At 52.0% G+C, this 26456-nt stretch overlaps 1 protein-coding gene across 1 annotated transcript in view; it reads right to left on the bottom strand.

Annotated features, from left to right (window-relative positions):
• The window catches only part of PROSER2 (proline and serine rich 2), a 151921-nt gene extending 136359 nt beyond the window's left edge, over window positions 1-15562 (bottom strand). Inside the window, exon 1 of the mRNA XM_069627782.1 lies at window positions 15440-15562. Coding sequence (XP_069483883.1) covers window positions 15440-15537 — 98 coding nt within the window. The 5' untranslated portion in view covers window positions 15538-15562. The remainder of the gene's footprint in view (window positions 1-15439) is intronic.
• Window positions 15563-26456: the final 10894 nt, after the last annotated feature.

Genomic DNA, 26456 nt, shown 5'->3' with positions numbered 1-26456 from the left:
GTGTATTATTTCCCTCCCAGTCCGGGACATTTGAGCAGTCTAACTGTACTACATCTATACAGGACTCTGACCTACCAGTGAATTCCCCAGAACAGAACATTCGTGTACTTGGGGCATAGACAAACACAGGTGTGTTTATTCGAATCAACCTCAGGCAGGTCTCCTCAGTCCTTCCTACCATCAGCATGCTGCTTCTCAGGTATTGACCTCAGGAGCTCCTCTTCCCTTTCAGCGTCCAAAAAGATGTATTCCTTATCCAAGCCACTCTTAATTTAGCCGGTCTTAGCATCCCTCTTTTTATCTCTCTGGCTAGGAACGTTTTAAGAGAATTCAATCTCTTTCTTCTCTTCTCGGTCACTGCTGCCTGATCCAGGAAGAATGTAGTCCTCTGTTGGTTATGTTCAAAGTTTCCTTTAGCTTTTGCTGCTGCTAAAATTCTCTCTCTGTCCTGCCCATCAGAGTTTAATAATAAGTGTCAGTCTCACTTGAGACACTTGTTCTTGATCGGAGGGGGGAGTCTTAATTTGATTATTCGATAAATGGGTCATCCTCCATTTCCAAATTGAGGATTTCCAAAGGTTCGGTGGAGGCAAAGGGAGCCCTATAACCCGCGATTTGTTTCGCTTGAACGGTATTATCCAGATACACCAATCTACTTTCCATAACTGTTTCTCCCGATTGTTGCCTCCAGGTCCTTTCCCTACTGTCACATGACTGGGAACGTCTGTGCACACTGCTCGTCTAATTCAGTGGTCTTCTGTTCAAGAGTAGAGGTTCTTGATTCTAGTTGTGCTACTTTCTCAGGCATTCTGTCAAATGTGTTCTCTAGTCGCGTCATGGACTTTTTCATTTGCAACAGTGCAGCCATCACTGGTCGTGTGAAGGGGAGGATGGTTCATTGGTTGCACTACAGGGTGTATAGAAGTCAGTGGAGTGGACTATTTTTTTTATTTTCCCCTGTTGCCATTGTTACATTTTGCCTTCTCATCAGGTTGCAGGAAGAGGGCTAGTGACACCCATCACCCGAGGCAGCAGGAAGGGGGCCATCAACATCACCTGTGTCAGCAGGAAGGGGATCAACATCACCTGAGGCCTCAGGAAAGGGGCTATCGCCCGAGGCAGCAGGAAGGGGGCTGTCGCCCGAGGCAGCTGGAAGGGGGCTAGCAATACGCATCACCTGAGGCAGCAGGAAGGGGGCTATCAACATCACCCGAGGCAGCAGGAAGGGGGCTATCAACATCACCCGAGGCAGCAGGAAGGGGGCTATCAACATCACCCGAGGCAGCAGGAAGGGGGCTATCAACATCACCCGAGGCAGCAGGAAGGGGGCTATTGCCCAATGCAGCAGGAAAGGGAGCTAGCGACACCCATCAGCAGAGGCATAAGGAAGGGGGCTATCAACATCACCCGAGGCAGCAGGAAGGGGGCTATCAACATCACCAGAGGCAGCGGGAAGGGGGCTAGCAACACTCACCTGAAGCTGCATGAAGTGGGGTAGTGACACCCATCACCCGAGGCAGCAGGAAGGGGGCTAGTGACACCCATCAGCAGGGGCAGCAAGAAGGGGGCTAGCGACACCCATCAGCAGGGGCAGCAGGAAGGGGGCTAGCGACACCCATCAGCAGGGCCAGCTGGGAGGGGGCTAGAGACATCCACCCCCAGGGGCACAGGGGCGGAATCACTGTGCGCTACCGGTTATTCGAGTAGTTCCACGCATCCTTAGCCCAGGCCGGGGGGGAGGGGGGGCTGAGCTTCCTTGTGAATGAGAGGGTGTGTGTGTGGCCAGCAGGCAGGGGCTGTTCGCATTATCACTCTGCTTAGGCAGGCCAAAGAGCACACAAGCTCCTTAGGAAGGATCGGGCGGCTATGCCAGGCCGTCTCCTGCCCTGGGTGGGGGCCACCCCGGCCTACCCCCGCGTGCGCCTAGCACGAGAAACAGTTCATCCAGCACACCCCTCTTCATGAATAATCCCTCACAAGCCGGAAAGCCCTGGGGGCGCGCCCGGGGGGCCTTCCGTCTACTTTCCATGTGTGTTAAGTCCTGCCAAGAAATGCCATGCAAACAGCAGGCAGGGCGGCCCCTCTGCCCCCCGAATAGAAGGTCTGATCGGTGCACCCTCACAAAAGCGCATTTAAAGCTTACTCTGCAAGTATTGCACCCCATCCTGTGTAACCCAATAAACTGGTACAGCACATGAGCGCCCAGCCAATGGCAGGAGAGAGCACGGGCAGGGCACTGCCCGGCAGCACTGGCCTCGGGTTCCAGCGCCAGGGTAGAGCCAGTCTAACAGGGACTCCATAGAAGCTGCGCAGTCATTATAGCGCCACGCTGAGTTACTACGTGTCTGGCCAATTATTAGTACAGTAATAATACTAAGAGGAACGCTGGAGTGGGCGGGAAGGGATGGAGCCAGGAAATGCCGCCTCAGGGCGACACATACGACCCTCAAATAAGAGAAGAAACTTAATAAGAAGGAACAATATATAAACTGGTTGGGATGAAATGAAAAGAGGAAGATGGAATGATTAAGAGGAAAGGGTTGGCAGGCAATGAGGCGCTATGGATGCCCGCCCAGTGCCAACCAAAGAACTGACACAAGAGCAGTGGAAAGGTCCCCAGAAGCCATACCCACCCCCACTCGTCCCCTGTGATGATCCCTTGTGCTCCCTTCTAGCACACAGGTGTTGCCTGTTTTGCCTGATTCTTCTACCCGGGACCCCCTCCCCCACCTCCATCCTACTTCTGCAGGAGTCTGTCCTGATACGTTCTGGACTCACCATCAACGTCTTGTGGCCAATGCTGGATTTTACATTTATGGACTTCATTGATTCACGGTGCGTCACCCTTTCTCGTGCTGGACTTCCTTTGCATCTTGTACTCATGGTGGCCCTGAATCATGTTGTTCCCATCTTCTTCTTGTATCCTGGCTTGCAACATTATGTGTTACTACCGACTTCTGCAATTGCATTCACTCTCCACTCTTGCTGACTGCTTACTCTCTGTTCTCTCAACCCCTCTCCCTTTTCCTATCTCCTCCCCGCCTCTCCTTACTTTCTTCTGTGCACTTATCTATCAGAGTTGTCCCTGGACCTAATATGATAGCAACCTCGTCTGTCTCCTCTCCCCTCTCCTTACTTGTTTTCTTCCCCTCTGGCTGCCAGCACTACCTGAAATGACTATTCACAACGGAAAAGAGTACTGGTACATCAAGGATTGGCCCATGTGAGGTATAAATGAATTCAAACCATTCACCCGGTCCAAACCTATAAAACCACATGGGTTGTGAGTGCTGCATGCAATTGTATATATCCAAACACTCCTCCAAAGAAAACAAAAGGTTGTTGAAATTGAAACAAAACTATATATGAAAAAGTTGTGCATATGGTAAAACCCAACATGTGAGGGCATATATAATCAATAACACAATTTACACATTTGAAAATTAAGTATGAAGTCCTTCAAGACATGGATAAAGAACAATACATGAAAGAAAACAAAGCAAATCTAAACATTAACAAAAAATTGTTGTTTGTCACTTTAGTGCTCTATTTAGACCACAAGGAATAAAGTTGTTCTGAAAATCAATTACAATGTTTGTGATTGTGTTATTACTGTAAATTCAAAAGTTAAGTGAGTAACAAATATTGTTTTGAATGTGTGGTCATGTTCAATCAAAGTAAAGTCCCAAGATAGAAATTATTGTGTATTGGGATTGGGTCTGCTAAATGAAATGTCGTCAGGCCTAGTATGATAGTCGCTTGTTTTGTTCCTTCCCTCCCTTTCTGCACCCCTCTCCCTCACCTTTTGTTTTTCTCCGGCTCTACCAGAAATGTCGTCAGGCCTAGCACGGTAGTCGCTTGTTATGTTCCTCCCCTCCCTTTCTGCACCCCTCTCCCTCACCTTTTGTTTTTCTCCGGCTCTACCAGAAATGTCGTCAGGCCTAGTATGGTAGTTGCCTGTCTGTTTCCATTTCCTTCCCACTCTCCCTCTCCCTTCCTTATCTATGTCTTAGCTCTTGCACAATCTGAAATGTCATCAGGCCTAGTACAATAGTTGCTTGTATTGTTCCACCCCTCCCTTTCTGCACCCCTCTCCCTTTCCTTATGTTTTTCATCGGTTCTACTCATCAGGCTTAGTACGGTAGTCGCCTTTCTGTTTCCATTTCCTTCCCACTCTCCCCCTCCCTCCCTTATCTATGTCTTAGCTCTTGCACCATCTGAAATGTCGTCAGGCCGAGTACGATAGTTAATTTCACATCCTTACTGTTCCTGGCCTGTAAGAATGTCATTGTATTTTCCCTTGTTCCCTCCCTTGCCTTGAAGAGCTTTGAAACACATTGTGTATAGGCGCTATTTAAATAAACTATCAAATCATATCATAAGAAGGGCACCGCCGGCTTCCAACCCGGAATAAATAGTCTGTCCAGGTAGACATCCCTGGTGAAGGCAGCAAAAAACAGCAGTGATGCCAAGCCTGGCCATGTGCTCTGTGCAGGCCCCAGGTGGGCCGCTCAGCAGGGGACCTCCCTTACTACACAAGCAGCCCCCATTAGGGTGCACAGTTGCCAGGGATGGTTTGCTTCTTGCCGCAGTCGTGCAATGCCAACCCTGTGGTCATTAGTGAACGTGGCGCGCCCGCCTCTTCTTCACTCTGGAGAAGCAGGTTGTGCACCACAGCGCATGCACTGCCCCTCTCCGCTGCATCCTAGCGTACTCGTTATGGTGGCGACGACGACAATGCATCTTAAGAAGATTATATTAACAGGAGCGGGAATGAGGTCTTCCCAGTCACATCACACCCTGATGCAATCTCAACGAGGAACGTGCTGTGTAGGATTAAGCTGACCTTTCCAGTGGGACTCCCATGCATAGAGTATTGCAGTGAAACGTGGGGCTCCCCATTGCAGCGGGACTGTCATGCATAGAGCTTTGCAGTGACACATAGGGCTCCCCATTGCAGCAGGACTGTCATGCATAGAGCTTTGCAGTGACACATGGGGCTCCCCATTGCAGCAGGACTGTCATGCATAGAGTATTGCAGTGAAATATGGGGCCCCCACTGCAGCGGGACTGTCATGCATAAAGCGTTGCAGTGACACACGGGGCTCCCCATTGCAGCAGGACTGTCATGCATAGAGCTTTGCAGTGACACATGGGGCTCCCCATTGCAGCAGGACTGTCATGCATAGAGTATTGCAGTGACACATGGGTCCCCCACTGCAGCGGGACTGTCATGCATAGAGTATTGCAGTGAAATATGGGTCCCCCACTGCAGCAGGACTGTCATGCATAGAGTATTGCAGTGACACGTGGAGCTCCCCATTGCAGCTGGACTGTCATGCATAGAGTATTGCAGTGACACATAGCCCCCCACTGCAGCGGGACTGTCATGCATAGAGCGTTGCAGTGACACATGGGGCTCCCCATTGCAGCAGGACTGTCATGCATAGAGTATTGCAGTGACACGTGGAGATCCCCATTGCAGCTGGACTGTCATGCATAGAGTATTGCAGTGACACATAGCCCCCCACTGCAGCGGGACTGTCATGCATAGAGCGTTGCAGTGACACATGGGGCTCCCCATTGCAGCGGGACTGTCATGCATAGAGTATTGCAGTGACACATAGGGCTCCCCATTGCAGCGGGACTGTCATGCATAGAGCGTTGCAGTGACACACAGCACTCCCCATTGCAGCAGGACTGTCATGCATAGAGTGTTGCAGTGACACATGGGGCCCCCACTGCAGCGGGACTGTCATGCATAGAGTAGTACAGTGACACATGGGGCCCCCACTGCAGCAGGACTGTCATGCATAGGGCATTGCAGTGACACACAGCACTCCCCATTGCAGCGGGACTGTCATGCATAGAGTATTGCAGTGACACATGGGGCTCCCCATTGCAGCGGGACTGTCATGCATAGAGCATTGCAGTGACACTTGGGGCTCCCCATTGCAGCGGGACTGTCATGCATAGAGTATTGCAGTGACACATGGACTCCCCATTGCAGCGGGACTGTCATGCATAGAGCGTTGCAGTGACACATGGGGCTCCCCATTGCAGCGGGCCTATTAGCCATAGAGTATTGCAGTGACACATGGGGCTCCCCATTGCAGCGGGCCTGTTAGCCATAGAGCATTGCAGTGACACATGGGGCTCCCCATTGCAGCGGGACTGTCATGCATAGAGTATTGCAGTGACACATGGGGCTCCCCATTGCAGCGGGCCTGTTAGCCATAGAGTATTGCAGTGACACATGGGGCTCCCCATTGCAGCGGGCCTGTTAGCCATAGAGCATTGCAGTGACACTTGGGGCTCCCCATTGCAGCGGGACTGTCATGCATAGGGCATTGCAGTGACACGTGGAGCTCCCCATTGCAGCGGGACTGTCATGCATAGAGCGTTGCAGTGACACATGGGGCCCCCACTGCAATGGGACCGTCATGCATTGAGCGTTGCAGTGACACATGGGCTCCCCATTGCAGCGGTACTGTCATGCATAGAGTATTGCAGTGACACATGGGGCCCTCACTGCAGTGGGACTGTCATGCATAGAGTATTGCAGTGACACATAGGGCACCCCATTGCAGCGGGACTGTCATGCATAGAGCATTGAAGTGACACATGGGGCCCCCACTGCAACGGGACTGTCATGCATAGAGCATTGCAGTGACACATGGGGCCCCCACTGCAGCAGGACTGTCACGCATAGAGCGTTGCAGTGACACATGGGGCTCCCTATTGCAGCTGGACTGTCATGCATAGAGCGTTGCAGTGACACATGGGCTCCCCATTGCAGCGGTACTGTCATGCATAGAGTATTGCAGTGACACATGGGGCCCCCACTGCAGCGGGACTGTCATGCATAGAGTATTGCAGTGACACATGGGGCCCCCACTGCAGCGGGACTGTCATGCATAGAGTATTGCAGTGACACATAGGGCTCCCCATTGCAGCGGGACTGTCATGCATAGAGCATTGCAGTGACACATGGGGCCCCCACTGTAGCAGGACTGTCATGCATAGAGCGTTGCAGTGACACATGGGGCTCCCTATTGCAGCTGCACTGTCATGCATAGGGCATTGCAGTGACACATGGGGCTCCCCATTGCAGCAGGACTGTCATGCATAGAGCATTGCAGTCACACACGGGGCCCCCATTGCAGCAGCAGTGTCATGCATAGAGTATTGCAGTGACACACGGGGCTCCCCATTGCAGCAGGACTGTCATGCATAGAGCATTGCAGTGACACACGGGGCCCCCCACTGCAACGGGACTGTCATGCATAGAGCGTTGCAGTGACACATGGGGCCCCCACTGCAGCAGGACTGTCATGCATAGAGCGTTGCAGTGTCACATGGGGCTCCCTATTGCAGCTGGACTGTCATGCATAGAGCGTTGCAGTGACACATGGGGCTCCCCATTGCAGCTGGACTGTCATGCATAGAGCGTTGCAGTGACACATGGGGCCCCCACTGCAGCGGGACTGTCATGCATAGAGCATTGAAGTGACACATGGGGCCCCCACTGCAACGGGACTGTCATGCATAGAGCGTTGCAGTGACACATGGGGCCCCCACTGCAGCAGGACTGTCACGCATAGAGCGTTGCAGTGACACATGGGGCTCTCTATTGCAGCTGGACTGTCATGCATAGAGCGTTGCAGTGACACATGGGCTCCCCATTGCAGCGGTACTGTCATGCATAGAGCATTGCAGTGACACATGGGGCCCCCACTGCAGCGGGACTGTCATGCATAGAGTATTGCAGTGACACATGAGGCCCCCACTGCAGCGGGACTGTCATGCATAGAGTATTGCAGTGACACATGGGGCTCCCCATTGCAGCGGGACTGTCATGCATAGACTATTGCAGTGACACGTGGGGCTCCCCATTGCAGCGGGACTGTCATGCATAGAGTATTGCAGTGACACATAGGGCTCCCCATTGCAGCGGGACTGTCATGCATAGAGCATTGCAGTGACACATGGGGCCCCCACTGTAGCAGGACTGTCATGCATAGAGCGTTGCAGTGACACATGGGGCTCCCTATTGCAGCTGCACTGTCATGCATAGGGCATTGCAGTGACACATGGGGCTCCCCATTGCAGCAGGACTGTCATGCATAGAGTATTGCAGTGACACATGGGGCCCCCACTGCAACGGGACTGTCATGCATAGAGCGTTGCAGTGACACATGGGGCCCCCACTGCAGCAGGACTGTCATGCATAGAGCGTTGCAGTGTCACATGGGGCTCCCTATTGCAGCTGGACTGTCATGCATAGAGCGTTGCAGTGACACATGGGGCTCCCCATTGCAGCTGGACTGTCATGCATAGAGCGTTGCAGTGACACATGGGGCCCCCACTGCAGCGGGACTGTCATGCATAGGGCATTGCAGTGACACATGGAGCTCCCCATTGCAGCGGGACTGTCATGCATAGAGTATTGCAGTGACACGCGGAAGGAAGGAAGGAAGGAAGGAAGACTGGTAGATGGATCTTTTGAGAGAGGAAGGAAGGGAGAATGGAAGGAAGGATGAGGCGAAGGAAAGAAGACTGGTAGATGGATCTTTTGAGAGAGGAAGGAAGGAAGGAAGGAAGGAAGGAAGGAAGGAAGGAAGGAAGGAAGGAAGGAAGGAAGGAAGGAAGGAAGGAAGGAAGGAAGGAAGGAAGGAAGGAAGGAAGGAAGGGTGGGTAGATTGATCTTTTGAGAGAGGAAGGAAGGAAGGAAGAAGGGAAGGAGGGATGAGGTGGAGGAAAGAAGACTGGTAGATGGATCTTTTGAGAGAGGAAGGAAGGAAGAAGGGAAGGAAGGATGAGGCGGAGGTAAGAAGACTGGTAGATGGATCTTTAGGAAGGAAGGAAGGGAGGAAGGAAGGAAGGAAGGAAGGAAGGAAGGAAGGAAGGAAGGAAGGGTGCATGCTAGCTTTAGTATAGGGCTGTAATCGCTGCCTATCAGCCGACATTACCGCCACGAGAAGGGAAGGTAGGAGGGAGGGAGACGGGGTGTGTGGAAGGAAACTGCCTCTGGGTGTTACCGATGGACCACATCTTCCGGCACAGTACCTGCCCAACACACATCCCCTGGGACCTCTGCGCGAGCTCTGTGCTTTCCAGACAGGATTGCGGCTGCAAACTGGCACCCGATGCAATAAAAACTGTCTTAACCAAGTGTGCCTTCAGCCGCTCCATATATAAGCAGTAACTGCGTCTCGTCCGTTTCTTCTCGGGATTTCCAGTAAAAAAAAATCAGGAATTGGCAAAGCCAGCTGTTTTGCTCCCTATTAATGCATTTACCAGGTACCGGCTTAGTATGCCCAGGCTCAAGTATCATTTGCCAGGTGTTGCCATCCTGGCACTAAAACGCGGGCCCCTTGTTTGCACAAGAGCCAAAACTGTTGACTTTGATAATGCTGGTTTTTAAACGACATTGTCCAGTTTACAGACAGCTTTGCCAAAGTCCACTCTGCTCCCACACAACTCAGGTGGCAGACAGAAGCAAGTCACATTAAAGCGAGGCCCCATCAGAAGCGTGTTGGCATGTATGCTCGGGGGGGAGGGGTAGGTGAGGGGGGGGTGTTCAGAGTGGCAGCCAATGAGCAATAAGTAGGGAATGGAAATATAGACCGTCAAGTCCAAAGGCAAGGCAGCAAAAGTGCCTCGAGCAGGGAAGTGCCGAATGGGCGCTACCCTTGGTGTGTCAGTGCCCCGTCACATCGTGCCACGGCGGCCGGGCACCCAGGGCAGAACTTCTGCCAGCACATTGCTCCCACTGGTGGCTTCTGGTGCCCCTGGCTGCCACCTCGCGTGACACTGCATGCCGCGGTGGCATCACATGTCATTCCGACAGTTTAACTATCACAATGAAAACGAGCTGTGCGGGAAAAAAATAAAAAGGGGGTCCCTTTCTTTCAATTGCATTTGAGTTATAAGAGCAGGCACTTTAATCTCCTGGCACACATTAGGCACCGTTCCGTCTCCGGTGTACACCGCAGCTGGGGGTGCTGCACGATGCCCCCTCTGCACCGTAACATGCAAAGTAAGTGTACAGATGTTACAGCCAATGTGTTCTCTAGCAGCACCACGCGGAGAGCGCCGGGGGCACACCATGCCAGCTTGCCCGGCTCTACCACCTCTGCCATGGACCAATCAGAGACGCGAAGCACCGCGCTCTCTGGTGGCATGTCCAGAGAGGGTGACACAGCCGCCATGACGTCGCCCCCGATTCCTCTTTCACTCACTCTCCAGAAGCTTCCGTGCAGTAGCTCCCAGTTCAGCCTGCGTGGGTACTCCCCAAAGTCCACTCCGCTAATAGTGCTGAGAAGGACTCCCTCTCCAGGATGCCTCCCTCCACCCCTTGCGGTGCCGCCCCCCCACTACCTAGACAATCTGTGGCGTTGCACCCCCACCACACTGCCTACACTCTGCAGCGCTGCAGCCCCTCCAGCCGTCACCACTTACAACTTGCAGCAATGTTCCCTCCCTTCACACACTGCAGCGTTGCTGCCATTCGCCTCACACACTGCACTATTGCTCCTTCGCCTCACACACTGCTGTTGCTCCCTTCACCTCACACACTGCAGTGTTGCTCCCTTCACCTCACACTGCAGTGTTGCTCCCTTCACCTCACACACTGCAGTATTGCTCCCATTCGCCTCACACACTGCATCGCTGCTTCCGCCCCTCTCACACTGCGGTGTTGGTCCCTCACCTCACACAATGCAGTGTAGCTCTCTCACACACTGGGGCGTAGCTCCCTCCCCTCACACACTGCAGTGTTTCTCCCTTCTCCTCACATTGTGGCAGTGCTCCCTCCCTTCACACACTGCAGTGTTGCTCCTTCACCTCACACACTGCAGTGTTGCTCCTTCACCTCACACACTATGGCATTGCTCCCTCCCTTCACTGCAGCGTTGTTCCCTCCCCTCACACACTGCAGTGTAGCTCCCTCACACACTGGGATGTACCTCCCTCCCCTCACACACTGTGGTGTTGCTCCTTCACCTCATACAATGTGGCATTGCTCCGTCGGCTCACACACTATGGCCTTGCTCCCTCCCTTCACTACGACGTTGCTCCCCCCTCACACACTGCAGCGCTGCTCCCTCCCCTCACACAATGCAGTGTAGCTCCCTCACACTGGGGCGTAGCTCCCTTCTCCTCACACTGTGGCACTGCTCCCTCCCCTCACACACTGTGGCATTGCTCCGTCGGCTCACACACTATGGCGTTGCTCCCTCCCCTCACACACTGCAGTGTTGCTCCCTTCTCCTCACATTGTGGCATTGCTCCCTTCCTTCACACACTGCAGTGTTGCTCCCTCCCCTCACACACTGTGGTATAGCTCACTCACACACTGCAGCATAGCTCCCTCCCCTCACACACTGCAGTGTTGCTCCCTTCTCCTGACATGGATCCCTCCCCTCACACACTGCGGCATTGCTCCCTCCCCTCACACCCTGTGGCATTGCTCCCTCCCCTAACACACTGCAGCATTGCTCCCTTCTCACACATTGCAGCGGTGTTCCCTTTGCCTCACACACTGCAGCGTTGCTCCCTCCTCTCTCACACTGCAGCACTGCTCCCTCCCCTCACACACTGCAGTGTAGCTCCCTCACACACTGGGGCTTACCTCCCTCCCCTCACATACTGCAGTGTTGCTCCTTCACCTCACACACTGTGGTATAGCTCACTCACACACTGCAGCATAGCTCCCTCCCCTCACACACTGCAGTGTTGCTCCCTTCTCCTGACATGGATCCCTCCCCTCACACACTGCGGCATTGCTCCCTCCCCTCACACCCTGTGGCATTGCTCCCTCCCCTCACACACTGCAGCATTGCTCCCTCCCCTCACACACTGCAGCATTGCTCCCTTCTCACACACTGCAGCGTTGCTCCCTCCTCTCACACTGCAGCACTGCTCCCTCCCCTCACACACTGCAGTGTAGCTCCCTCACACACTGGGGCTTACCTCCCTCCCCTCACACACTGCGGCATTGCTCCCTCCCCTCACACACTGCGGCATTGCTCCCTCCCCACACACACACTGCAGCGCTGTTCCCTTTGCCTCACACACTGCAGCATTGCTCCCTTCACCTCACACTGCAGTGTTGCTCCCTCCCCATACACATTGCAGTGTTGCTCCCTCCCCTCACACACTGCAGCATGGCTCCCTGCCCTCACACACTGCAGTGTTGCTCCCTTCTCACACACTGCAGTATTGTTTCCTTCACCTCACACACTGTGGCATTGCTCCCTTCACCTTACACGCTGCAGCATTGCTGTCGCCTCACACACTATGGCGTTGCTCCCTCGCTTCACTGCGGCGTTGCTCCCACCCCTAACACACCTTGGCACTGCTCCCTCCCGTCACACACTGCAGTGTAGCTCCCTCCCCTCACACACTACGGCATAGCTCCCTCTGCTCACACACTCTAGTGTTGCTCCTTTCTCACACTGGCATTGCTCCCAACCCTCACACACTGCAGCGTTGCTCCTTCACCTCACACACTGCAGGGATGATCCCTTCGCATACACTGCAGCGTTGTTCCCTTTGCCTCACACACTGCAACATTGCTCCCTTTCCTTCACACACTGCAGCGTCGCTCCGTCGCCTCACACACAATGGTGTTTCTTCCCCCCTTCACTGCAGCGTTGCTCCCTCCCCTCACACACTGCATGGCTGCTCCATCCCCTCACACACTGCGGTGCTGGTCCCTCACCTCGCACACTGTGACATTGCTCCCTTCACCTCACACACTGTGTCATTGCTCCATTGGCTCACACATGGCGTTGCTCCCTCCCCTCACACACTGTGGCGTTGCTCGTTCCCCTCACACACTGCAGCGCTGCTCGCTCCCCTCACACACTGCTGCTCTGCCCCCTCCCCTCACACACTGGGGTGTTGCTCCCTTCCCTCACACACTGGGGCGTTGCTCCCTCCCCTCATACACTGTGGTATAGCTCACTCACACACTGCAGCGTAGCTCCCTCCCCTCACACACTGAAGTGTTGCTCCCTTCTCCTGACATGGATCCCTCCCCTCACACACTGCGGCATTGCTCCCTCCCCTCACACCCTGTGACATTGCTCCCTCCCCTCACACCCTGTGACATTGCTCCCTCCCCTCACACCCTGTGGCATTGCTCCCTCCACTCACACACTGCAGCACTGCTCCCTCCCCTAACACACTGCAGCGTTGCTCCCTTCTCACACACTGCAGCGGTGTTCCCTTTGCCTCACACACTGCAGCGTTGCTCCCTCCCCTCACACACTGCAGCACTGCTCCCTCCCCTCACACACTGCAGCACAGCTCCCTCCCCTCACACACTTTAGTGTTGCTCCCTTCAACTCACACACTGTGGCATTGCTCCCTACACCTCACACACTGCAGCATTGCTCCATCGGCTCACACTATGGCGTTGCTCCCTCCCTTCACTGCGGCGCTGCTCCCTCCCCTCACACATTTCAGTGTAGCTCCCTCACAGACTGGGGTGTAGCTCCCTCCCCTCACACACTGCAGTGTTGCTCCCTTCTCCTCACACTGTGGCACTGCTCCCTCCCCATACACGCTGTGGCATTGCTCCGTCGGCTCACACACTATGGCGTTGCTCCCTTCTCCTCACATTGTGGCATTGCTCCCTCCCCTCACACACTGCAGTGTTGCTCCTTCACCTCACACACTGCGGCATTGCTCCCTCCTCTCACACACTGCAGCATTGCTCCCTTCTCACACACTGCAGCGTTGTTCCCTTTGCCTCACACACTGCAGCATTGCTCCCTTCACCTCACACACTGCAGTGTTGCTCCCTCCTCTCACACACTGCAGCATGGCTCCCTGCCATCACACACTGCGTTGTTGCTCCCGTCTCACACACTGCAGCATTGTTTCCTTCACCTCACACACTGTGGCATTGCTCCCTTCACCTCACACACTGCTGATTGCTCTGTCGCCTCACACACTATGGAGTTGCTACCTCCGTTCACTGCGGCATTGCTCCCACCCCTAACACACTGTGGCGCTGCTCCCTCCCCTCACACACTGCAGTGTAGCTCCCTACCCTCACACACTGCAGTGTAGCTCCCTCACACACTAGGGCGTAGCTCCCTCACACACTAGGGCGTAGCTCCCTATGCTCACACACTGCAGTGTTCCTCCCTTCTCACACACTGCAGCATTGTTCCCTTTGCCTCACACACTGCAGCATTGCCCCCTTCCCTTCACACACTGCAGCGTTGCTCCATCGCCTCACACACGATGGCGCTTCTTCCTCCCTTCACTGCGGCGTTGCTCCCTCCCCTCACACACTGCATCGCTGCTTCCTCCCCTCACACACTGCGGCGCTGGTCCCTCACCTCACACAATGCAGTGTAGCTCTCTCACACACTGTGATGTTGTTCCTTCCCCTCACACACTGTAGCATTGCTCCCTCTTATCTCTCCAGATACTGTCTTTCTGCTCCTTTGTCACCTCATTGGGCACTTCTTATAAATATCTCAAGTCACGCTTATCTGGGTTGTGTCACCCAGTGCCTGAGCCAGAGCTCATCTAGGGGGCATGGCCACACCCCTTTGATGATCCCCGATTGAATGGGCTGCAGACACCCCCACCAGGCAGCCCTTTGTAGACATCAGCAGTCTCTGAATACATGAAATATAGAGATACCTGGCAGGGGACAGCGGCTACATATGTTCAGCATTAATGGTGGAACTGCCCCTCACCAGTCATTCCTTTTGCTAAGACATGCAGCAGTGATCGCAGCAGCACTATTAAGGCTGAAACGGTGAGACCGCAGGAAGAGAACTTGTTTCCTAAAGCCTGAAGCTCCTACGAATGAGTGAGAGCTTCAGGCTTTATAAATGAAAAGCCTCTGCTTCCAGCTGCCTCACCTTTTCTTCTCTAATAGTGGCACTGGCCCACTGGGTCTCTTGATTAAAGAGATGCCTTGCATGTGCAGCCACTATCTTTGAGAGAAAGCATTTTTTCTGAAGCCTGAAGCACTCACACATGAGCGAGAGCTTCCGGCTTTAGGGGAAAAAAAGCCTTGTCCTCTAGCGGGCGGCACTGACAGGTGACATTAGTGAGCCCCGTGATGGTCCCACCTCAGAACTATATTGTGAGCCTGCCAGGGCTCAGCCCCGGCCCACTTAAAGCCCTGTCAACATCCTTAGTCTTAATTACAGTATTGTACCGCAGCAAGCCAAATACCCTCTATGCCATGGCTATGTTTTCATATCGATTTTAGCGGGATCCCTCTCTGGAAAGGCTTGACATCAGCACCCTCCTGTGGTCTTTCTAAATTGCTTCTGTAGCGCCTAGAAGTTTCCCTCTAGTTGGCGTGTGCCATGGCTCCTCCTGGGGCCGTCCGTAGCAGGAGGGTGCAGGAGGGTCGGTAGCTTGCCTGGGTGTCCGGAATAGCGCGAGCAGCACTCACCTGTGGCGGGGGCGGGGAGACAGGTCCTCGCTGACTAATCGTCTCCGGCCGAGTGAGGAGCCCGAGCAGCGGGCAGCGCAGGACCTGCCGTGGCGCATGCGCAGTCCCCTCCCGCGGCGAGCCGCCGAGCCAGGAGGCGAAGCGCCGCCCGGAAGCAGGGCGCATGCGCGGCGGCGCCGCTCAGGGCTCGCGCGGAGCGCCGCCTGAAAGCAATACGCATGCGCGGCGGCCCTGCTCAGGGCTCGCGCGGAACGCAGTCTGGAAGCAATGCGCATGCGCGGCGGCGCTGCTCAGGGCTCGCGCGGAGCGCCGTCTGGAAGCAGTGCGCATGCGCGGCGGCCCTGCTCAGGGCTCGCGCGGAGCGCCGCCTGGAAGCAGCTGTTTGGGGCCCGCACAGCGCTTTGTTGCGGGAAATGCTCCTCAGTGTGAGGTCCGCAGGAGAAGCCTTCAATATTTCTTCTCAATAACCACGAATATCTGAACCACAGCATCCTCTGGAGAGTGCTACAACTTAAGGCGCCCTCTCTCACCCTCGCCAGCAATAGGGGCCTTATGTGGGTGCATGTAAACATAGCTCTCAACTCACCTGCTTTTAGTGGATGTCACCCGCCTTGCAAAGGGCTGACTCACCCGCCAGGCCTCCTGCACGCCCATTCATTCCAATGGGCGTCTCACCCGCGGCCGCCAGAAACAAAATCCGGTGATTTCACCCGCCTTTGCAAGACAAATGGTTGAGAGCTATGTGTAAAACCAAACATGCCCACACCTTTGGTCATCATTTGCACTCACTGTAAAAACGCACTTGTCATGGCCCAGCACTGCCAGTACTGTAACTGCGCACATGATGGCTTTTCCCAGGGGAGTTGCTAGGTCTGGAAAAGACCCGGGGCTAAGCCGATGTCGGAACTGTTGGGACTGGGGGCTAGCTAGTCTTTTGGCTGTAGCTCCTGAGATTCAATCCAGGGCTACAACCAAAAGATCAGGGGCTATAGCCCCCTTAGCCCCCCCCTAGCAACGCCCCTGGCTTTTCCTAATAAGGTGAAGCCAGAGCCCCCATCATGGCAGAACTAGCACTGGAAGGAAATCACTGTGTTGGCCCAATAATGCCAGTGCCATAACGTAAGACAAAGGCAGTATTGCCCACTGAGCACTACTCTCCACTGTAAGAGCATACTTGGCATGGTCTTTCCAAATAATACCAGCAGTGTGACTGTAAGGACACACCCATGGTGGCATTGCCCAATAAGACCAAGGCCACTACTGACCGCCTGTCAGTACCACAACTGTAAGAAGATACTTGGCTTAGTTCTGCCCAAGAATGTCAGTACTATAACCATTAGAACACAAACCTGGCGGCTTTCTCAAATAAGGGCAAGGCCACTACTCCCAACCTGGCAAGAATATACTCGTCTTGACTTTTCCCAATTATGCCAGTACTGTAACTCCAAGGATACACCCATGATGGCTTTGTCCAACAAGACCAGGCCAGTACTTTCACCCTGGCAGTAGCAGCAAGTTAGTTTCATGAACATTGTTTTCTGTATTGCAAAATAAAATGCATCTGTTTAAAATGTCACTTCCTGTGCTTGCAGGTGCAATCTGTAAGCACTCTTTCAGTGTCTGGACACTCACAGGCTGTCCTATAATAATTTATCAAGAAGTCTTGTCTAATGAATTGTCAGTTCAGTTCTCGCAGGGTATCATGGCTAATAGAAGTGGGTCAATAGTATTAACAAAAAGATGAAGCAAGAAAATGATTGATTACAGATGTAAGCCAACACTGCTTTGGTTCATTAGCTTCCTCGCAAGGCAGGGTAGGGTCCCTTGATATGATATGATATGATAGTTTATTTATATAGCGCCTATACACAATGTGTTTCAAAGTGCTTCAAGGCAAGGAATGGAACAAGGGAAAATACAATGACATTCTTACAGGCCATGAACAATATGGATGTGAAATTAACTATCGTACTCGGCCTGACGACATTTCATATAGTGCAAGAGCTAAGACATAGATAAGGATGGGAGGGGGAGAGTGGGAAGGAAATGGAAACAGACAGGTGACTACCGTACTAGGCCTGAAAAATTTCTCGTAGAGCCGGAGAAAAACAAGAGGTGAGAAAGGGGTGCAGAAAGGGAGGGGAGGAACAAAACAAGCGACTATCATACTAGGCCTGACGACATTTCAGATAGTGCTGGATGGTGGGAGGTGTGGGGGAAAAAAACAGTAAGGGGAGGGGGAGGAGACAGACGAGGTTGCTATCATACTAGGTCCAGGAACAATTCTGATAGAGTAAGTGCATAGAAGAAAGTAAGGGGAGGAGATAGGAAAAGGGAGAAGGGAAAGGAGGAGAGAACAGAGTTAGCAGTCAAAAGAATGGAGACGCAAGAGGGCAGAGTGAATACAATTGCAGAAGTCAGCAGTAACACACAATGTTGCAAGCCAGGATACAAGATGAAGATGGGAACAGCATGATTCAGGGCCACCATGAGTACGAGATGCAAAGGAAGTTCAGCATGAGAGTTGAGAAAGGGTGCGCGCCGTGAATGAATGAAGTACATAAAAGTCAAATCCAGCATTGGCCACAAGAAGGTGATGGTGAAACCAGAATTTATCAGGACACCTGCAAACCACATGGAGGCAGAGGCAGGCCAGCTTTGCACCATGGAAACTTTGCACCCACACATACAGGCCCACTCATTCACGCAGACTCACTCTGTCGCAAGCTCAAACACTGGCTGTCACACAATCACATGCACAGAGAAATACATACACATTCTGCTTTTTTATTTGGAACACTACCTGGGCCCCAGCAGTGATCCTCTCCTCCCCCGCATTAACTTCCACCATCACCACCACGTCCATGCAAGGCTGTCAGAGGTTTGGAGCCACCCTTAACTCCTCACTCGTGCTCTTGATTCAGGCAGAAGGGCCTAAGAAGAATTCAGTGTGTTTATTGCATTAGATATTCCAGTGGCCCCTGGACGAGGCTGAGGAACGTGACATCATGCAAGCTCCTTTTAATGCTTTCCCAGACTTGTAATTGAGTGGAGGAATTGCTGTCTTATTCAGCAGCCCACCACCAAAAGATGCCGATCCCTTCAGAAGGGTGATTGGGTGTACAGAGCTCACACAGTGTTAATCTTTTCTCTCACTTCACGTCTCAGCTGGGATTTAAGTTCACAATCACGTCTTCCCGTTCCAGACACTGAGTGTCTAGTGGCAGAGTATTCTATTAGTAGAGGGGACCCAGGACATGACAAGGAGGCTCTGCCTTTGTATTACGATGATGCATTCTAAGATGAGAAAGATTGCAATACAGTAATCCTGCAAATATGGCTGTTTACGTTTTCTTCCTGTCCAAAAACATTTGGTGCCCTGAAGAAGGCTGGGCCACCGTTTAAGTTGATGGCCAGTTAGCAGCCGAAACTCGAGTTGGCATTTGCCCACAAACATTTTCTCTAGTAATGAAGTGCTTTTCTTTGCTGTTTCTGCAAACTATATGAAGAACTAAGTATTGATTGCTTATATGTCACACAACTGTGACATATAAGTTAGGTTGGTTTGTAAACCATCTCAAGGGGAGTGCTACCTTCACATCCCTATATTTCGGGCCGGTAGACACGGGAGACACATAATAAACATTATTATTTCCTCTGCTGCCCCACCCCACTACAGCGCCGCAGACCAGAGACATGCCAGCCCCTGGGATCTTGCCCCTGCTCCTGGCTCCCACTCACACAGCTCTACGGATATGTTCAGACTCGCACTACGAGCAAACCAGGGCATAAGAAGGAGCTTTAGTGATATGTCTGCCTGATCTGAAGGGAAATGTTCAGGTGGGTGCATCTTTGAACATGCATGAATTACTAGTTGCAATCAAGTGTGCATTACCAACAAAAGATCTCTGTTTAAGAACGGAAATTACCTTTTTACTCCCTGAAAAATGCTCCCAACTTCAAACAGTAGGGAGTAAAATACTCCCAACTGAAAACATTTAAAATCATATCAGGATCCCTGGATGTTCCGATGTGGTATCTGGAGATAGGACCTGCTGCTTCGTGGCTAACCGGCAGAAATTCCTTGCGCCTCAGTGACCTTCCACATGCCTCATTGACTGTTCTAGAGACACTTCAGGATTTGGCTACTCCGACTCCTGAAACTTTCTGAAGTTTGAGGAATTCCTCTGATTGTCTTGTCTCTTCGCTATGGTTATGCAGCCCTTGGTGGCGACCACTGTCAGGGGTCCAATGTCATAAATGGGTGAGGCCTTAAAAACCATCGGCTGTCGGACCAGCAACGCATCACCCTCATCCAAAGACTGCTTGCTTGCTCCACAAGGCTGACCAGCATGGGTTTTCATTCTGTCCTTCGCTGCGGCATGACTGATTTGCAGCTGATCTGCGGACACCCTTATTAGACATAAGAGGAAGAATTCAGGTGCTTGTTGGGCGGCCAAAGATCAGTTCCGACAGGCACCTGATTGTAGTGCCACGTGGTGTATTGCGATGTCACACAGCAACTGCAACAGCAGGACTTCTTGAATACTCTTTTCGACACCTCCCATGAACCTTTCAAAGCGACTTACCTGAGATCACAGTGCACTCATCTTTCAGTGATGGAAGGTCATATGGTCAGCAAACGGTAGAAAGCAGAGCCGTTGACAGATGTATACGAATTGACCTTTTCACAATTGATCGTGAAATGAAGGTCAATTAGGACATATATGCGGGGGAAACCCCCCAGAACCCCCTACCCTATTCCATTATATTATTTATTACCCCACACATATATATAAAAGTAAAAAAAAAGGTAAAGGTCAATTGTGCAGAAGGTAAATTAGGACCACTATTATAGGTCAATTAGGACAAAAGGTCAATTGTAAAAGGTCAGTTTGGGTAATACGCCGTTGATATCTTCACAAATGATGTCCAGACGCTGAACACGCCTTATTGAATGATGGGATGGGGGCAGCTGGCACAGTGGACAGCATTATTTGGATGTCAGGATATCTTGAGTCTTCATCTTGAATTACTAGTACATTTTGCCTCAAAGACACTGGACAAAGGGTGGCGATGACCATTTCTTCCCAGATGTTAAGTCGCTGAGCGGTGATTCCTAGTAGCTCACGTGTAACCTTGTGTGTGATGCCCTGACAGACATGACTCATGTAACATTTAGTCAAGGGTTGGAAACCCCAATTTTTAGCCCATGTGGCTACTTTATCACGGTACCTTGCTGCGCATTGATTATCCTACAAACTCTCTGAGAGGCCGATGAAAGTTGAGAATCCTGCAGTCGAGAGAATGATACCGACTTTGAAACACTGCTGAAACCTGAGAATTCTGTAAATCCTGAAACCCTGAGAACTTCATCAAATTTGAGAGCCCTGCAAACCAGCGCCGGACTGGGGCATACACCTGGCCTGGCTACCAATGAAAAAGTGGCCCACAGTTGCAAAAGGCAATCCATTTGTTTTGTGATGGACTGTTTGAGCAACACGTAAGGGGCATTTTTTCGTAAAATGTGTTCCAAATTCCGCTTTTTAAGGATGTGTGTTCAGTAACTACTGGCCTTATAGTGAACTAACTAATCAAAGTGCCCCACTCTGGCTGAAATACTGACCCATTTTGACCAAAGAAGCTGCCCCACGCCATCATGTTGGGCATTAAAATGTTGGTTTCCCTATAGGCCAGTCCGTACCGGCTGCAAACCCTGGAGGGTTGTTGAAATAGGAGAGTCCTGCACGCTTGAGAGGCCGGTGAAGCCGGGTTCTCCTAGACCCCCTGAGGACCTGGTGACAGTTGCGAAACCTGCAAGTCCTGAACGGTAAATCTCAGGAACCCAGAGACGCTGCTGCATTCCACGACCTGCAACCCAGAGACGCTGCTGCATTCCACGACCTGCACCCCAGAGACGCTGCTGCATTCCACGACCTGCAACCCAGAGACGCTGCTGCATTCCACGACCTGCACCCCAGAGACGCTGCTGCATTCCACGACCTGCAACCCAGAGACGCTGCTGCATTCCACGACCTGCACCCCAGAGACGCTGCTGCATTCCACGACCTGCACCCCAGAGACGCTGCTGCATTCCACGACCTGCAACCCAGAGACGCTGCTGCATTCCAATACCTGCAACCCAGAGACGCTGCTGCATTCCACGACCTGCACCCCAGAGACGCTGCTGCATTCCACGACCTGCACCCCAGAGACGCTGCTGCATTCCGCGACCTGCAACCCAGAGACGCTGCTGCATTCCACGACCTGCACCCCGGAGACGCTGCTGCATTCCACGACCTGCACCCCAGAGACGCTGCTGCATTCCACGACCTGCACCCCAGAGACGCTGCTGCATTCCACGACCTGCACCCCAGAGACGCTGCTGCATTCCACGACCTGCACCCCAGAGACGCTGCTGCATTCCACGACCTGCAACCCAGAGACGCTGCTGCATTCCAATACCTGCAACCCAGAGACACTGCTGCATTCCACGACCTGCAACCCAGAGACGCTGCTGCATTCCACGACCTGCACCCCAGAGACGCTGCTGCATTCCACGACCTGCACCCCAGAGACGCTGCTGCATTCCACGACCTGCAACCCAGAGACGCTGCTGCATTCCACGACCTGCAACCCAGAGACGCTGCTGCATTCCACGACCTGCACCCCAGAGACGCTGCTGCATTCCACGACCTGCACCCCAGAGACGCTGCTGCATTCCACGACCTGCATAAAACAAACGCTCTTTCATGCTTTACAAACAAGAACCAGTTTATGGCGCCTTTCTGAGAACACGATATAGCTATGATAGATAACATCACAGCTTTCGGGAGTTTCATGTGTAATGCTCTTTTTATGTGCGGGGCCCCAGGTGTTTGTGCAGTTCCCATCTTCTTCCATCATCTTTAATTATTGCCCCGTGGAAGCGGCTCACTCGTTTATTAAATACTTTTGTGGACTTGTATGGACCGGTTTAAGGCAGAAAGCACGTGACATACACATTGCACATAAATGTGCGATGTTTGAGATAACCTCTTTTATGGCCTGAGAGGCGAGCTGACGGGGACAAGCCTCGCCCATCCCCTGGGCGTGACTGCGAGACCCGGCCAAGGAGCTGTGCTTGGGGCACCACGCCCTGCGAGACCCCGGAGCACGTTCCGCAGAGCGAGGCCCACTCCTAACACAGTGCTCACACTCATGACATTTCCGAGTGATGCAGCCATCGTGGCAGGGACGTGCCCACATCAGGAATGTGGCGTGACGCCTGGAGCCTGCGGGATGACATAGTAACCACATTCCGGGATGCAGACGTGAATATATCACGTTTGCCAGGGTTCTATTTCTACGAAATAATGCCCATTAAGTGCCACCGATACTGGCATGAATTTCCTGTAATTGTATTGTTCAAATTGTTCCATAACACGAAAAAAATAACTTTCTATCGGGCACGTAACAATTCTTCACTGCCGAATCCTTCCCATGCGCCCGAAACAGTAATGAACTGCGGTTTTGCATTGAATAATGCGGTGTGCGTGTGCGTGCGTGCGTGTGCGTGCGTGTGTGTCAGTGGCAGATTTAAGGCAAAGGGCCCCGTGGGCAGCACCTGACACAGCCCTAGGTGGGAAAGGCATGGAGGCGGGGCTTTGGGTGGGCGGATTTAATTGTGGTCACAAGTGAAGAATGGCAAACTTTAGGGACAAAAGCTATGTTTGTATGAAGTTGTCTTTATTACAGTTACCTAGGGGTCTGACTAACTGGAAACCTGCAATGCTCGGTATAAGTCCAGTAACATGCTCTTTCTGCTACCCTGTTGCAGCTTTTTCTGGATGTGTCTTTGTGGGGATTAGGTCTGGCGGTATTCCGGGTGTGAGCGGGTAGAAATTGTTCTGTCAGAGTATTATGCATCAGTTCTATGGGGGGATACAGTATGGCCGTGAAAAAGGCTCCCTGTAAGAGAAACGCGTAGGGCCTGATTTACACACGTTTTTTAACACTGGAAAGTCCCAATGAAAACATGTTTTGTAAATCCGGCCCTTAGAAAATAAATCGCTATTTTAAAATCATTGTGAATAACTACTACAAAATGTAATTTGAAGTGGCTAATTTAGAAGTATTTTAACCAAGTATTCCAAACTGTAATTTGAAAGGGGCACGACGATGCTGTCTGTGGCCAAAGGCCGCCTTGTATTTGGGGACCGTGTAATATACATGGCGTTAAAATATTACACGAGCAAGTGAGCGCTTATATATTACACCTTTAAAGCGCTTAAGACCGAGATACGAATTATTTTAAAAAACATGCTTTTTTAGTAGGAAAAAAACGGTGTCTAGGGCAATATTTCATTTTCATAAGTGCGGATAATTATATTCGAAGGAAAAAAGCACGTTTAATTGTAAACATGCCCATATAAATTGCTTAACTAGAGCAGTTAACGGGGTTTATGAATAATACACTTGTCGAGGGCATGCATTAAAGGGCCCAAGTCTTTCAGGGAAGGGATGCGCTTGGGCAATCTGAGCTCCATCTGTTCCCATTACAGTAGGACCGTAGCTAAAAAATGGGAATTATACAGGATAAACCGAGCCGCCTCTAAAGCAAGGGCTTTGAGCAGAAGAGCGCTTCGCGGCCGATCCAAGCGCTTCAAAGGGCCTTTCACGTTTTACACACACACACACACACACGTTGAGCAAATCAGCCCGCTAACAGATTGCTTCACTGCTGTCCTCTGCATTTATAATAGTGCCTCAGAGAAACAGGACCCTGCTGACAGGCAATGGTCTATAAAACTGCTGAGCGGCAACTACAATACGCATTCCTCTATAAAAGGAAGCACTGAAGCAGCAGCGAATCACCGCACTTTAAATATGTCTAAACAGAAGTTTGACCAGAATGATTGAACACGTCCAGGGAGCTGAACTGGAGTGACGTCATAGCTGAAAGGGCCCTGTGCTGTGTGGAAGGGGTGGGGCCTGGCACAGGGGCCCGGTCGTCATTTGTTTGTCTGACGACCGTTAAATCCGCCTCTGAGTGTGTGTGTGTGTGAGAGAGAGAGAGACAGCTGGACTGCAACATAGAATGTTGAACCCAAATCGCCCCAGGAAACAACCCGAATGGTCGCTAACGCTGTAACCGCTTTATTTTGCAGTTACACGTGCTTTCTGCTGGATCCCGTTGTGCTTTTGGAAATACTTGTGGTGTGCAGAACACCCCAGTTGATTCCAGTGTCGTCAGGGAACTGGGTACCGGTGTATTGTGATCTCGGAGCGCCTCGTGGATGGGACTAAACGTTCATTTAACCACACACCACTCACTGTGCAGTGTGTAGCGAGGGTCGGCCAGGTGGAAAGTTATTAACCTAAAGGATTTTTGTGGTCACGTGGCACAGACCAATCCTGGGCGAGAAGTTGGCAACACCTCAAAGTTGCACGCTTTGCTTAGTTTGGTGAACATATGTCCAACAGTTGCCAAAAAAACGTTGATCTAAAAAGAAAGCCTACATTTTCATTGCTTCGCAAAAATGTTGCCAACCCAAATTTAAATCGGAATCTAGAGCCATTATTGGTGGATGCAAGAGTGAACATTTTGTGTCGGCAGCCATCTTGGGTTTGCAAACTTTAGTCTGAGGTCGTGACCTTTGCTGCTGCACATTTATTTTCCTAGAAGGGGCACCTAGCGGCCCAGTGAGCAGGCATTGACCCGGGGAACAGCAGGGGCGTGCGCTGGAGGGGTGAACTCTGGGCAGAGGATTGAACTCAGCAGCCTTCCACCTCGGCATCTTCCAGGATCACTCCATAGGCACAGGCCTTCTTCCCGTCTTTACCATCACCCAGGAGGGCGCCCTGCTCTCGCAGGAGGGAGACCCAGATCTCGTGGCGCCATCATTCCCCCACACACCGTCACCACTGGAGTTAAGTTAAAGGTACTTGTATGGCGCACCGTCACCTACAGAGTTGGTCCCCAGGCGCTCTGGCGGATCTGTAAACGAGAAGGTGGGATGGGTTAGTAAGGTGAAGAGGGAGTAGGATAGTGAGAGGAGTGGTGTTCTGTTGGCAGCTTCAACTCGGTGTACACCGGGTGCTGAGCTTAGGTGCGAGTATTGGATCGGTGTCAGTCCGCGTGTGCTGTTAGTGTGGTTTATGTGTTGTTGGAGTGCACATTTGTATTTATCTGTATGCAGTAAACATGTGTTTAGAGTGTGTCTGTGCTGCCCCGGTTTCCTGGTTCCAGACCCCCTCGCCCCCAACACCAGCTACTTACTGTATTCTACCTGACTAACCAATATTAGGCATTTGGAGACTTGAGACTGCGCTCTAAAAAATGCAAATAAAAATAGTTTACATTACATGGCAAACGTAAAAGGAATTTGGAACTTCGTAAAAGCTTAAAAGTTCCTCCCCTATGAACGAGCCAAGTAAATGAACATTTAAAAAAGGATATACAGTTCCCAAATATCTCTGGGAAGTTCTGAGAAATACTGTGACGAGGGCAAGAGAGTTAAAGGGGGCGCAAGGAAGCATTTTGCATTTTACGTTGTCTCTGCATGAAACTCTCCCTATACAGCCCACTCTGACTGTGCAGATTGGTCTGTGGTGCGCTTTCTGAAAGAGGGTTGGGCGAATCCGATCAGTCTATAAGGAGGTAGGGCTAAACAAAATACATCTGATTTGTATGCAGAATATGTGTGGAGGACCAAAGAGTGGGCAATAAGTTGACGAATAGGGTCAATATATAAACAGAAGCCTCACCTTCCCCCAGAGACTCAATGTTACCCGTGCTCTGGTCCTCTCCAGGCTAGACTACTGCAATAGACTCCTCCTCAATCTTCTTTCATCCACCCTGCGACCCCTCCAGCTAACCCAGAATAGGGCAGAGACACTTATCTTTGGCCTCAAGCCCAGGGACCGCATCTCTCCTTGCCTAGAAAGCCTTTACTGGCTCCCGGTCTCAGCACAGATTACATTCAAATTCCTCTGTATCATCCACAAGGCTATCTGGGGTCAGGGACCACTCTAT

This window comes from Ambystoma mexicanum, chromosome 12 (genome assembly GCF_040938575.1).
Source record: "Ambystoma mexicanum isolate Mex_15411 chromosome 12, UKY_AmexF1_1, whole genome shotgun sequence".
NCBI classification, from domain to species: domain Eukaryota; kingdom Metazoa; phylum Chordata; class Amphibia; order Caudata; family Ambystomatidae; genus Ambystoma; species Ambystoma mexicanum.
This window is presented reverse-complemented; position numbering and strand designations above follow the sequence as displayed.